Source organism: Petromyzon marinus, chromosome 12 (genome assembly GCF_048934315.1).
Source record: "Petromyzon marinus isolate PM22_M1 ecotype Great Lakes invasive population chromosome 12, UKy_Petmar_22M1.pri1.0, whole genome shotgun sequence".
Classification (NCBI taxonomy): Eukaryota; Metazoa; Chordata; class Hyperoartia; order Petromyzontiformes; family Petromyzontidae; genus Petromyzon; species Petromyzon marinus.
In genome coordinates, this window is record NC_133678.1 from 11,590,968 (window position 1) to 11,604,950 (window position 13,983).

The 13,983-nt window shown below is 47.2% G+C and overlaps 1 protein-coding gene across 2 annotated transcripts in view; it reads right to left on the bottom strand.

The window, feature by feature from the left end:
• Positions 1-9,794: 9,794 nt before the first annotated feature.
• The window catches only part of LOC116941571 (uncharacterized), a 52,332-nt gene continuing 48,143 nt past the window's right edge, over positions 9,795-13,983 (bottom strand). For both annotated transcript variants that reach the window (XM_032952752.2, XM_032952753.2), the window contains one exon: positions 9,795-13,287. In XM_032952752.2, the coding sequence (XP_032808643.1) occupies positions 13,133-13,287 (155 nt within the window). In that variant the 3' untranslated portion in view covers positions 9,795-13,132. The remainder of the gene's footprint in view (positions 13,288-13,983) is intronic.

Consider the following 13,983-nt stretch of genomic DNA (forward strand, 5'->3'; position numbering starts at 1 on the left):
GGACAAAACAGAATATAACAACAAAATTCAAGAACTACTCAACGATGGCAGCTACACAAAAATAAAAAGAGATCCCACCAACAGCCTGGTCACCAAAACGAACAAAATCATCTCTGATTCAACAGCATTAATTGATGAGATCAAACAGTTCTCGTTGAAGCCCTCTGCTGCCAGACCACCAAGATTATATGGCCTTCCAAAGATACACAAAGAAGATACACCCTTCGTCCCATCGTCTCTACTATCAGCTCCCCCACCTACAAACTGGCACGTTTTCTTGCTGATATACTGCGACCTTTCACTGGAAAAACCACCTCTGCGGTACTAAATTCTACTCACCTGGTATCGACAATCAAAGGCATTTCCCTGTCCCCAAACGACCTGCTTGTCAGTTTTGATGTGGTGTCCTTGTTCACCAAAGTCCCGGTACCTGACACCATCGCTATCATTGAAGACCTGGTTCATCAAGGACTGCATACTGATGTACCCCCCCTGGTGAGACATTGCTTAACCAACACTTACTTCACCTGGAATGGAACTCTCTACAAACAAACTGAGGGCACCCCAATGGGCTCCCCCCTATCTCCGGTTGTAGCCAACGTATTCATGGAAAAAATTGAAACTGACGCCATCCAGACTGCCACTCTACGCCCGACCTTATGGAAGAGGTACGTTGATGACACCTTTGTCATCTGGCCACATGGCCAGCCTGCTCTAGACCAATTCCGCGACCACATCAATTCCATACACCCAGCCATCAGATTTACCATGGAGGTCGAAAAAGATGGCAAACTACCCTTTTTGGATGTCTTAATTAAAAGAAGACATGATGGTTCAATGAGCCACTCTGTCTACAGGAAAGCTACCCATACAGATGCTTACTTGAAACCGGATTCCCACCACCATCCATCCCAGAAGAACTCCCTCATCAAGACTCTATACCATAGAGCCCAATGCATTTCCGACCAGGAACACATTACCAGTGAACTCAAGCACGTACACCAGGCTCTCAGGGCTAATGGCTACTCCGACTACACAATCCGCAAAGCCATCACTCCAGTCATGAAGAAGGATCCTCTTGTGGAGCCACTCAAAACCATCACCTTACCCTACATTGCAGGGGTCACTAAAAAGATCTCCAAAATCCTGAACAAACACAAGATCCAGGTCCGATTCAACACAGTACATAAAATCCGTGATTTAGTTCCATCTGTAAAAGATGCTGTTCCAGACATACAGTACCCGGGCGTTTACAAACTAAAGTGCCTCTGTGGTAGGAGCTATATTGGAGAAACCAAAAGACATATCTCGGACCGCATCCGCGAACACAAAGCAGACTTGAAACACGGTAAGACGAACTCCTCTGCCGTGGCAGATCACTGTTATAATTCAGTGGGCTCACATGACATTGACTTCTCCAAGACGGAGGTTCTTTGCAAACCAACCGGCTACCATGAGAGATTCGTTCATGAGGCCATTCACATATACAAGCACAGAGACAATTTCAACCGAGAAGATGGATTCAGGCTTAGTAACCACTGGAAAGATGTTTTAAATCATTTCTGTTCTTAATTAATTGTATTTTTACGATGACGTTCAGACCGCAGCTCTTTCGCCAGCATTGCCTCTTAATACCTCTCACACCACGGTTAATGGTATAGTTTTCCTCTTGTGGAGCCACTCAAAACCATCACCTTACCCTACATTGCAGGGGTCACTAAAAAGATCTCCAAAATCCTGAACAAACACAAGATCCAGGTCCGATTCAACACAGTACATAAAATCCGTGATTTAGTTCCATCTGTAAAAGATGCTGTTCCAGACATACAGTACCCGGGCGTTTACAAACTAAAGTGCCTCTGTGGTAGGAGCTATATTGGAGAAACCAAAAGACATATCTCGGACCGCATCCGCGAACACAAAGCAGACTTGAAACACGGTAAGACGAACTCCTCTGCCGTGGCAGATCACTGTTATAATTCAGTGGGCTCACATGACATTGACTTCTCCAAGACGGAGGTTCTTTGCAAACCAACCGGCTACCATGAGAGATTCGTTCATGAGGCCATTCACATATACAAGCACAGAGACAATTTCAACCGAGAAGATGGATTCAGGCTTAGTAACCACTGGAAAGATGTTTTAAATCATTTCTGTTCTTAATTAATTGTATTTTTACGATGACCTTCAGACCGCAGCTCTTTCGCCAGCATTGCCTCTTAATACCTCTCACACCACGGTTAATGGTATAGTTTTACAACATGGAGCATACTAGGGCCTCGCAGCTGTCTCTCTCCCCTTCGTCTGTTCCGACCATGGACGAACTCGTCCGTCTGAACGGGGCCCGTAGCTATCCGTGGTGCTGAAATTTGAGGGTAAGAATCCACCCATTTTTTCGCCATATAGCATTGTGATATATAACGACTTATTGTTGATAGCTTAGCTGATTGGAGAATATAGAGTTTATTGATAACATGAAGGTAATTTATATTTTAGTTTTTATTGGTTCACTATATAGTACTGTGAATAGCTCAGATGTGTAGTCATTTCTGTGACCAGTCACTAGCTAATCACTCAGTTGTTTCAATGCTGGATTCGCCTAGTTATTTCAATGCTAAATTCTCCTGTTTGATTTGTACTAAGGGCCTCGGTGATTGTGTATGCTCTGACTTTAACGTAGCTATTTCTGCAGCAGGTACAAGCTCTATTTCTGCAGCAGGTACAAGCTAATCACTCAGCTATCTCAATGCTAAATTCTATGCTAATTCCATTGTCAAGATGTGTATGCCTTAACTTAGCTATTTCAATGCTAAATTCTATGCTAATTCCTTTAACAATGGGTGCCTCTGCGGGTGTGTATGCTTTAACTTTTAACATAGCTATTTCTGTGACCAGTCACAAGCTAATCATTCAGCCATTTCAATGCTAAATTATATGCTAATTCCTTTGTCAAGGCGCTTTGTTCCTCTCACACAGCTTAAAAGGCCGTATCTGAATGTGGCTCTTTCACTCCAGCGCTGTCCTACCAGACAGTCTCGCCCCCTTCACCTGATGAAGGCCGCTTGTGTTGTGGCCGAAACGTCGTGAGAATATTATTGTGTTATTTTATTTTATCAATTTATTATTTTATTATCATTCTACGTGACTTTACCGAAAGAACCAAAGAAGATTTACCGAAAGAACCAATAAATAACTGTTATTTAGACAATGGTCAGCTAGTTTTGGGATATCTTTTAGTAAACATATCTTATTTACTAGCGCATGGAGTAATTTAAGTGACTCAGAACCTTAGTAAACAGAGAAATCACATCAAAGCTCACCAGAATATCATTAGGGTTAATTATAATATGTTTAATCACATTCACAAGATGTGCTGAATTTCTCATGAATGAATGTCCTACCAATGTAGGACTATTTGTTTAGTTACATATTTTGATAATTTATGTGGCAGAGCCTATTGTACTTACTATGAATCGTAATGGGATACCAATTTTATGAATCTTTGGTAGCCGATACAGTCTAGGTGGTTTTGAGGCCCTTGGCTTAATTTGGTATTGCAGTCGTCTTACGTTCTAAAGTATTAGTTGGATCTCGTTTAATTTTTATATAGGTACTTTCCTCCAGTAAATCTTTAATTTTAAAATCCTAAGCCGCTCGTGACATCGCTACAGTTGTGCGGCCTTTATCAGCCGCCAGAATTTGAATATCTTTATTTGATCGAAGCTCTCTTAAACGCCTTTGCTTTGCTAAATCTAATATTTATTTTTGGTACTTTGCTATTCTCGATTATTTTGGCAACCTCGCGTGCCGAGTCATCTCTGCCTCATTATACGGAAGGTGTCATAGCGCGGATTCCACCTCAGAAATTATCTAATCTACTGGAATTATACTTGGGGCAACGGCAAAGTTAAGACCTTCAGAGAGGACCGATATCATGTCGCTGGTTAAATCAGTGTTAGTTAAGTTAATTACAGTTTTATTTTTAAAATTTTCGTCATCAGTTGGGAATTGTTTGTTATGAAGTCTACAGAATGTATTAATTTGGTTAGTTTTGGTTACATTAAATACATTATCAGACGATTGTTGTATTATAGTGTCGATTATACGCCAATAATATATGGATACACTATTGCTGATATCAAGTGAAAGTGCTTTAGAAATTCAGAAATATGAGACAATTCACTCCTGTTGTGCTGTATTCTCTCTTGTAACAATAATTTGCTAGCTTTGTGTAGACCAGTGTTCTTCACTCATCTTCACTGTAGACCATGTGAGTCTATGGGCCCCAGGTGAGTCTGTAGACCAGTGTTCTCCACTCATCTTCACTGTAGACCAGGTGAGTCTATGGGCCCCAGGTGAGTCTGTAGACCAGTGTTCACCACTCATCTTCACTGTAGACCAGGTGAGTCTATGGGCCCCAGGTGAGTCTGTAGACCAGTGTTCTCCACTCATCTTCACTGTAGACCAGGTGAGTCTATGGGCCCCAGGTGAGTCTGTAGACCAGTGTTCTTTACTCATCTTCACTGTAGACCAAGTGAGTCTATGGGCCCCAGGTGAGTCTGTAGACCAGTGTTCTTCACTAATTTTTTTTGGGGGGCGGGCACTTTCGCCGATAAGACATAATCAGTGTGAGGGTCATTACACATTTGAAACCATGGAGGTTTGTCAGCAGCACGATGATGATGATGGGGATTGTTTTCACATTTTGTTTATTGTCAGGGGCCCCACTAAAGGCCACCAGCGGGCCGTCAGTGGCCCCCGGGTCCTGCAATGAAGAGCACTGCTGTGTGTTGTGTGGGCTTCCAAACAACAAGGAACCCTGTTCACACACCCTCTACAAAGACAAAGACCCCCCCCCCCCCATATAGCCATAACAGGCTGTTGGGGCAAGTGCTGTTAGGGGTCATCCATAAACGACGTCACGCGATTTTGGTCAATTTTTACACCCCCCTCAAATATGACGTCACAAAGCTCTGCTCCCCCCCCGCCCCGAAACCATATTTCCATTTTGAAAATAAAACATGCTTCAAATCACTTGTAACTAATGTCATTGCAGTGCGTATTTAATGTGGCGCTGCACTTTAATGTTGGAGGAGAAAATACGTATTAAAAAGGCGGTGGGAAGCTGAAATTTAGCATAAAATTCACTTGAAAATATTCAACGTCTAAATAAAACTGCAGATGTTCAGAATATTATATTGAAATTATCTTATAATTATATAATATTAAAAGTAATTATAACTATAAAAAATACTTGAAACTTTGTAGTAGCAAAATGGAGAGTACAATTATAACAATCACATTCATTCCACAGAATGAAAAGCCCTGGTAGAATCATTAAAATCAAAATGTTGAATAACAATCATTAACATTTTTTACAAAATTTATGCTTCTCCATTCTCTCATGGAGAAGCAAAATGCTCCTTCATGGAATAAATAAAAGGTGACCTTAGTAAATTTAAATAATCAAATAGTTAATAATGAAAATTTATCAAAATGAGTGTTGTTATAACAATTCTATTTAAACACATTCCTGCGGAGGGAGCTGGTAGGAACGTTGGGTTGCTCGGTCAATGGCCAGGGTCAATGGCGGCACCACGTGGTGTATTCCGCAAATATGCCCGACTGTGAGGGCGGGCACAAGCCGGCGTGAGTAGGTTAAACGTTGAGTTTTATAAGGGCACCACGGGGTGACCAGCCCCTCCCCTCCCACCCCCCACCCCTCCAACCCCCCACCCAGCCCCACCCTCCCCACCCAGTAGCTCCCCACCCAGCCCCTCCCCACCCTCCCCACCCAGCCCCTCCCCTCCCATCACCCACCCAGCCCCACCCTCCCTACCCAGCCCCTCCCCACCCAGCCCCTCCCCACCCAGCCCCTCCCTCCCCTCCCCTCCCACGTGGACAGACATCCACAGACATACACAATTAATCCCCTGCCTCCTGTGAATTAATCCCGGTTGGGCTTCCAGTCCACTACGTTTCCTACCAGTATTAAGTAGAACGTATTCTTGGTTCTTTCGGTAAAGTCACGTAGAAGGGAAACAATAAAATAATAAATAAAAATATAAAACAATAAAATTCTCACGACGTTTCGACTTTTTTTTCAAATTTGAAAAAACTTTTTCAAATTTTCTTGCTGTGGTTTTCACACCTGATGATGATTGCTTGTGTTGCAGTCGAAACGTCGTGATAATTTAATTGTTTGATATTTTTATTATTATTTTATTTTATTGTTTCCCTTCTACGTGACTTTACCGTGCAGTCACGAAAGCTTTAAATCAAAATTTAAGTAGAACGTGTTGTTTATATTTTTTTAAAGTTGCGCATTTTGATGTGACGTCACATTTCTCAAACCTCCCCCTCCCCCCCTCGTCACACATCGTCACACATCGTCACAAATGTCTGACACCCCTCCCCCACCTAGGTGCGTGACGTCATTTATGGACGGCCCCTTAGCAAGCATATACGAAGGACGGCGCGGCACGCGAGGGGGTGGATAGCCAGCACCACGCCCGGCCGCCTTTTGTCTCCCTCGTGGCGATGTTTATGCATAACACGGGTGCGAATTTGAGGCTGAGTCGACATAGGGGAGGCCCGCGAGCGGTTAAAATAATCATCACTGGCGTTAGCCGTGAGCGGGAATCGAACTGGGGTGGCTGGGTGCGTAGCGCAGCACAGCGCTAACCGCTGCACCACCGCTCTCCAACACTCCCTCCTACCGACACATTCGCACGCGCACACGAAAACGCACGTGACGGAGCCATCTCGGTACGCGCATTCGGGTCCGTTTTTTTGTTCACCGACTCAAACCCCGCACCGTCAGCTGGCGAGAACGTGGCCAGAGGGCAGGCTTTCAAAGGCCGCACTTATTTACAGTGGCATTTGCGGCTGAGTCGACCTAGGGGACGCCCAGTACCGGTTCAGGCAATCGCTGTCACCACCGGTGGTCAACCGTGAGCGGGAGTCGAACCCGGGTGGAACCGAGATGGGTAGCGCAGCGCGCGAACCGCGATGCCACCGCTCCCTCCCTACCTCCCCTCCCGCGGCTATTTTAAGAATCTGTGCGATGCATCATAACCTCGGGGGCTCAATGTTCACTGTGGTGACTGAGCATACGGGTAGGAGGGGGGGTTGGTGCACGTATCTACATGCACAGCCCGTGGTATACAAGGCAACTGCTGGATGAGGACCATCGACATGCCGTATGACCTTTTAAGGGTTATTCGACCATACTTCACCATTCTGGTCATTGCAGTTTGCCGATAAAATTGGGGACAGGCGGGGGGGTGAAAACAACAATTCTGCACTGCCCTCTGCTGCTCACACAATGTCTCCTGCTTTGTGCGCGCGTAGTGGTCACCCATCCAAACATTATCCAGGCTGGAGGCCTGCTTGGCTTCTGAGATCTGCCGGGATCTGCTGGGATCTGCTGGGATCTGATGGGATCTGCTGGGATCTGCTGGGATCTACTGGGATCTGCTGGGATCTGTTGGAATCTGATGGGATCTGTTGGGATCTGCTGGGATCTACTGGGATCTGCTGGGATCTGTTGGAATCTGATGGGATCTGTTGGAATCTGATGGGATCGGGTGCATTCCGAGTGATGGGCTTCACCGCACACGCGCGCGCGCCGACAAGAATGGGGGTTTGGGAATCCCCGGGGGTGGGGGGGAGGCGCTTCCATATCATCCTTATCTCACGATTGCCACCTACGTGGAATGTTGTTTACAGTGACAGAGAGAGTATTTACAGCCTCAAATATCTGCCTCCCGTAGCCATCGACTCCTTGCTGGCTCACAGAAGACTAGTGGTGGAGCCTGGGTCTCGCCGCCTTTATATATACTGCCTTCCTCTGGCATTTGCCCAATCGCATACGCACACAAATTACCAGATAAAGCAGATAATACGTCTCCTTTATATATACGCGGCGTCTCTCGACGTAAAAAGGGAAAAATAGATCGAAGTATTCTTGATACAATCTTGATTTGAAGCTTTCGTGACTGCATAAACCATACTCTCTGGTTATTTCGGTAAAGTCACGTGGGTAGAAAATTATTTAATAGATCACGTGACGTTTCGACCGTCTTCAGGTGACTTCACCGAAAGAACAAAAGAGTATTCTTGACACAACCCATCGGCCCAAATTCCTCCCAGCAATGTCTAACTTAAGCCGCATTGATTCAGCACAGTGCAAATTCTGAACCGGATTCGACACACGATGTCTCATCAGCAGTCAGGTTTGCTTCAATCTCAGACCCATATTTTTAAGGACCCCCCCCCCATGCCTAGGTTCCAATAAATAATTACAATTGCTGAACCAGGTGGGCCCAATAGCAATACCCCGCCGTTCGCCGCGAAGTGACGGTGACGTCCCCACGGCGCCCGTGCCAGGCTAGGTGCACTTTGAGGCCACGTGAAGTGTCGGAGGCTCTTCGACAGGTCTCGGGACAGACCCAGCAGGTGCCATGGGTTGGCTGAGATGAACGGTAGATGCACCACCAGCTGTAGCCCCTACTGTGCCAACTTGCTGTATTTTATCCCCCCCCCCCCCCGAGACGCTCCGCTCGTTGTTGTGAGCGTCGCTCCACCGCCCTCCGTTGTTGCTGGAGGGCGACTGCCTGCAACTGCCCAGCAGCAGCAGCGTCCTTTACGAGCCTCCTCCACAGAGGCCGATCTTGGGAGGGGTCCACACACACACACTGTCCCCGTAGTCTCTCGTCAAACCAGTTTGTCCTGACTACGACAGGCGCCCTGTCTGTCGTAGTGCCGGGCTAGTCAGAAAAACAAACACCGGCCCGTAGAAAGCTTCAAACACGGGCCAAATAGAGGCGAGCCTTGAAACAATGAGATAATTTATACGCGCGTGCCTTTCTGCAAAGAAGAAAAAAAACTGCAAGAAAAAAAACCAAACACAACCCAACTCTCCTTGAAGCGACCAAACCCGTCCATGCCATGGTGATTAGAAATCCCCCACCACTGGCTCACGGCTGGCCACCACCAGTGCTGCTCTGGTATAACCATCCCCTCCCCATTTAATTCGTTGTACCGGGGCTCCCAAGCCACCCACTGCTACCCACACTGCACTGATTTGAAGGCGTTTAACAAAATAAATAGACGACGTGTCGCCTTCACAAGTCTGTCCCTTCACGTAGGGGCACATATCTCCATATATATCTTTTTTTAATTGCACAATCCATCAGCCGCCACAGCCTTCCGATTCGGCAGCGTATCATCATTTCAGCAGCACTGTTTCACGACGGGCGAAAAACGCCGGACCGGTTTTCGACAGCGCAGCGTCTAAAACAAATGAACCACATTGCCTGGCCATGCACCGCCACGCGAACAACTCCGCTCATCCTCGCGGATTTTGCTCTGCTGGCCATCGAACAAAGACGGCGGTCACCTTTCAGATGCGCTTCCGCGGCCGTCTGGAACGTTCTTCCGATGTCTGGAAGCCACTGGGAGCTATGCACGTTTAAATCGCCTACGCTGGAATCTCGTTTCTTTGGAATTGCTTTTGTGTGTCGTTTGTTCGCCCCTGCTTTCCCCCGTACCTCCGACGAGCGCGGTTGGCTTCGTGCGGCGCGAAAGAAGTTAAACCGCACCGTACATACAATCGGCTCAGTAAAGCTTTGCCGAAATCACTTTTTTTGTTCAACCGCCACCCAACATTTTGCTGCCAAACACGTGCACCTCTCGTGTGTGTGTGTTTTTGTATACATCAACACCATGTATTTGTTGTTGTTGTTGTTTTTCTTTCGACGAAGCAACCAGAGACGTCGGCGCTGAGCAAAGAGAGGAAATCGGCGCCTCGCCTTCGTTTATTTTGAACTCACGGTAAAAAAAAAACAACTAACGGCACGTTTTAATATGCGTCTACAAATATGTACACGGACACGCGCGCGCGCGCGCAGTAGCAAGCGCGCACGTGCGTCATAAAGAAACATTCGACGACTATATTTTGTTGTTGTTTGTTAAACTTTCATTATCGTTAGTATTACTTACAATTCATATTAATTGGATGATGAGGTCAAGCTACGGCGGTTGTAACCTTTCAGATTTTGTACACTGATTGTGCTCTGCTTATGTCGGACTGCCACACACGCGCCTTGATATAACAGGTCGCGCCCATGGGAGAGATCGGTCTATACAAATGCTCTTAACGCCAAAGCTCTCTATATCCTATGTGCAAATACGTATCCTTGCCTCTCTCTACACATATACACAGGATGTAACGAAATTATATAACACAGGGAGTGGTTTTTATACAAAGTCTATATGTCGGTAAGCATTTTTTTTGCCAATGTGATTGGTTGGGACAATGAATGATAACTTAACCAAAATAGTGTTTAGCCCTCGTAAGACAACCGGGAAGATCAGAACGTTTTGAGAATTGCATATCGAGATGCCATACCCAAAGAAACACGCTACCCTGTCACCTCTGCTGGTCTGCCCACAACTGTCGGGGCATGTGCTATGTTAGCGAGCACCTATTAAGGCGAGCATTGTGCACATGTTAAAAGGTGGTATGACCAGCACCACGCAAATATTGTGAATATCGTAATGACATTGCAACTGGCTGAGTCAACCTAGGGGAGGCCCGGACCAAGGTAAAAGAAACCAAACGCCACTTGGTATCGAACTCAGGTTGCCAGGATTGTAGTGCAGTCCACAAACCACGAACGCATGGCCATCCTCGAATTTGCACAGGCACACAAACGTATGCTCATATTTTGATGCACATACACACACGTACTCATTGGTTCTTTCGGTAAAGTCACGTAGTTAGAAATAAAATAAAATAAATCACGACGTTTCGATTGCAACACAAGCAATCTCAACCACAGCAAGAAAATGTTTTTTTTCCTGGCCGTGGTTGTCACACCCGATGAAGACTGCTTGCGTTGCAATCGAAACGTCGTGGTTTGTTTTATTTTATCTTATTTCTACCTACGTGACTTTACCGAAAGAACCAGAGTATGGATTCCTGCAGTCACGAAAGCTTCAAATCAAGATACACACACGTGTTTGTTACGTGTTAATGTTTTCAACATAATAAACGATCTATCGCTAGGCGTGTAACCGGTCACTTCCCTATGCAAAGTGACTGTAAATGATGCGGGGTCACGATTCAACGATGTTATATAATTGTTTTCTTACTTTTACTGCCTCCTTTGTAACGTTTCTCCCTTCATCGCCCCTTTTAAAACGGCGTTTGGTCAGGCCCATAGGCTCAAGTGTGACACTGGCATACGATTTGCATTCATTGTAAATGTTCAGGCCTCGCGAGCACAGGGTTGACGAATTAATGCGAGCATGAGAATCCATAACCACCGACGAATCGCTGCATTGTCACGCTTATTCAGCACGAATGGACTCATGCCTGGACGTGATTTCTGCGGAACCCCTACGCAAGAACATCCGATATGATTGTTTTAAATATATATTGAGCTTCCCCTCGTGTTACTGGAATCACAGCACGAGACAACCATTCTCGTTTAGAACCCTCATAGTGTTGAGAAGGGCCTCGACACAGAGGCCTGTGAGCTAGCCTTACGTATGCCCCGCGGCATGGCAAACGGACGTTGCAGCGTTTCGGGGGTGGATTACGCCAAATCAAGTGAAAGCACGGATGTCGTTCTGTCTTGCTCATCCTCCTCTTGACAGTTCCCATTGCCCCGCCTCCTGTCCTTCCAGCTGGTCCGTTAAGGGCGATTATTGCGCTGCAGAGGTTTGGTCAACAGGTAAATTGCATATCTTGAAAAGAGGGGCGTTCTTTCGAGAGAATACGTGTGCCAAAGTAAATACTTACATATAATTTTGTACACAGTGTATTTGTACCAGTCTACATGCGCGTAGACACGTAGACACGCACGCACGCACGCAAACGCGTGAACACGCGCGCTGCACACTCTCCCACACTCCCGGTGACATCTCTTTCAAACCTCTCTACACCGCCATCGCACAACTGCTACCCGCGAAAGATTCGAGGGGGTTTCTCCGAACGCCCCGTCTCGCTATGTGCGTACGTGTTTTGCAAACGTAGCTCTCAGAGCTGGGTTCGACTACATTTGAGATTGTTTAAAAACAAAACAAAAAATAATAAGTATTCACACTCGAATAAAGAGTCGCACGGCGCAGCCACTGGTGGCCGTGCCGAGGCCATCGACTCACGTTCGGCAAAAACAAGCTCAACCTGGGGCTGGCAAACCCGGAATGCGAGCCCAGGTTAATTCCCCCAGGGCGGGGGGGGGGGGGGGGCGTGCGTGCGGTCTCTCAGCCGTTCCGGCTCATGCGGCTCCGAGCGTGGTTTAGAGCGCGCAACTCACAATCCTGGTTGGAGCTGAACTGGGTCCGATGCGACCGGACCAAGGGTGAGTGGACGAAGTGCGACTTTGCGAGCCGTCGAAAAGCCGTTGTCGTAAAGGTTCCACCGAGTGCCTGCCACACGAGGGTGGCGTTTCCGCAGCTGCCGCAGTGTTGTGAACGGGAGATGATGCGGATGTAGCGGTGAACCCTGTCCACAATCAAATCGATTGCTCCCGATTCAGGATCACGACGAGATTCGAGTTCACAGTGTAAATGTGAAGACGAGCGAATCTATTTCCTCTGTCGTGGAATAGACATGGACGCCTGTGGAAAAGAGCTTCATAGCTCGTCGGATTCCTCCAGGATAAATAAAGATTCTGATCCCGATGGACACAATGAACGTGTATGATGAATTGGAAAACAATCGCTTATTACCCACGCCATTTGATGCCAGTATTGTGAGCGTAAAGATCCATGAATCGTTATATCCGTGGAAATGAGAATCCACTCCCTCGCCCCGCTGCAAATTTGAATCAGCAAACCACTTTGACTTGTTTTTGCTTTTACTCTCATTGTGGAGTCGGATGCAGCTGGAGGAGCTGATAGGTGGATGAGTCAGTGGGCGAGCGAACGCGAGTGAGACGCCCTGTTGTGTGGAGTTCACGATTCACGAGGGTTGGTGGAGCACGGATTGATGGGAGTGGTGGGGGAGTCACGCTGGCCGAGTAAAGAGTCGCGTCGTGAGCGCCGTGTTCGCTGAAGCTCCGTGCTGCCCGGCGGCGGAGGGTTGGTGGACCACAGAGTGATGGGATTGGTGGGGGAGTCACACTGGCTGAGTGAAGAGTCGCGTCGCGAGCGCCGTGTTCGCTGCCGCTCCGTGCCGCCCGGCGTTGGCTGACGCGGAGGCGTTGGTGTCGGCCACCGCCCCCTCCAGCCAGCTCGCCCCCTCCAGCTTCTCGCACGCCGTCCCACCGTCGGCTGAGGGCAAAGCAACAGCGGCACGACATGAGCATCGCTACCACCACAATGTTGGACATGAACATCGCTACCACGACAATGTTGGACATGAGCATCGCTACCACGACAATGTTGGGCATGAACATCGCTACCACGACAATGTTGGACATGAACATCGCTACCACGACAATGTTGGGCATGAGCATCGCTACCATGACAATGTTGGACATGAACATCGCTACCACCACAATGTTGGACGTGAATATCGCTACCACGACAATGTTGGCCATGAACATCGCTACCACGACAATGTTGGCCATGAACATCGCTACCACGATAATGTTGGCCATGAACATCGCTACCACGATAATGTTGGACATGAACATCGCTACCACCACAATGTTGGCCATGAACATCGCTACCACCACAATGTTGGACATGAACATCGCTACCACGACAATGTTGGCCATGAACATCGCTACCACGATAATGTTGGACATGAACATCGCTACCACCACAATGTTGGACATGAACATCGCTACCACCACAACGTTGGGCATGAACATCGCTACCACCACAATGTTGGACATGAACATCGCTACCACGACAATGTTGGACATGAACATCGCTACCATGACAATGTTGGACATGAACATCGCTACCACCACAATGTTGGACATGAACATCGCTACCACGACAATGTTGGGCATGAACATC